Here is a 268-nt window from a genome sequence, read left to right as displayed (position 1 = left end):
CGTACCGCGTCCGACCGTTGCCGATAGTCGCGCGCGGAGAACGTTCGACGGAATTGGACAGAACGACGGCGAACAGGCTGATCGTGCATAGCACGCGAATCGTCACCGCCATCGCCATCGCCATCGTCACCGTCGTCTCGTTATCGCGCGTCTTATCACCGTTTCGCTGTCACCGTCGGCCGTCGGACAATCAGCCAGCGAGGCGAGCGAGCAGCCTGCGTGCGACGAACGCGATCCGACGAACGAAAGCATCTGACCGGCAGGACGT

At 62.7% G+C, this 268-nt stretch overlaps 1 protein-coding gene across 1 annotated transcript in view; it reads right to left on the bottom strand.

Moving 5' to 3' along the window:
- Nucleotides 1–268, bottom strand: part of LOC100745827 (metabotropic glutamate receptor 6-like) — an 18,731-nt gene that overhangs the window by 4,023 nt on the left and 14,440 nt on the right. The window contains 1 exon segment of the mRNA XM_033322481.1: nt 1–136. Within this exon segment, the coding sequence (XP_033178372.1) occupies nt 1–124 (124 nt within the window). The 5' untranslated portion in view covers nt 125–136.

The sequence above is a fragment of the Bombus impatiens genome, unplaced genomic scaffold, assembly GCF_000188095.3.
Source record: "Bombus impatiens unplaced genomic scaffold, BIMP_2.2 scf_0640, whole genome shotgun sequence".
Taxonomy (NCBI): domain Eukaryota; kingdom Metazoa; phylum Arthropoda; class Insecta; order Hymenoptera; family Apidae; genus Bombus; species Bombus impatiens.
This window is presented reverse-complemented; position numbering and strand designations above follow the sequence as displayed.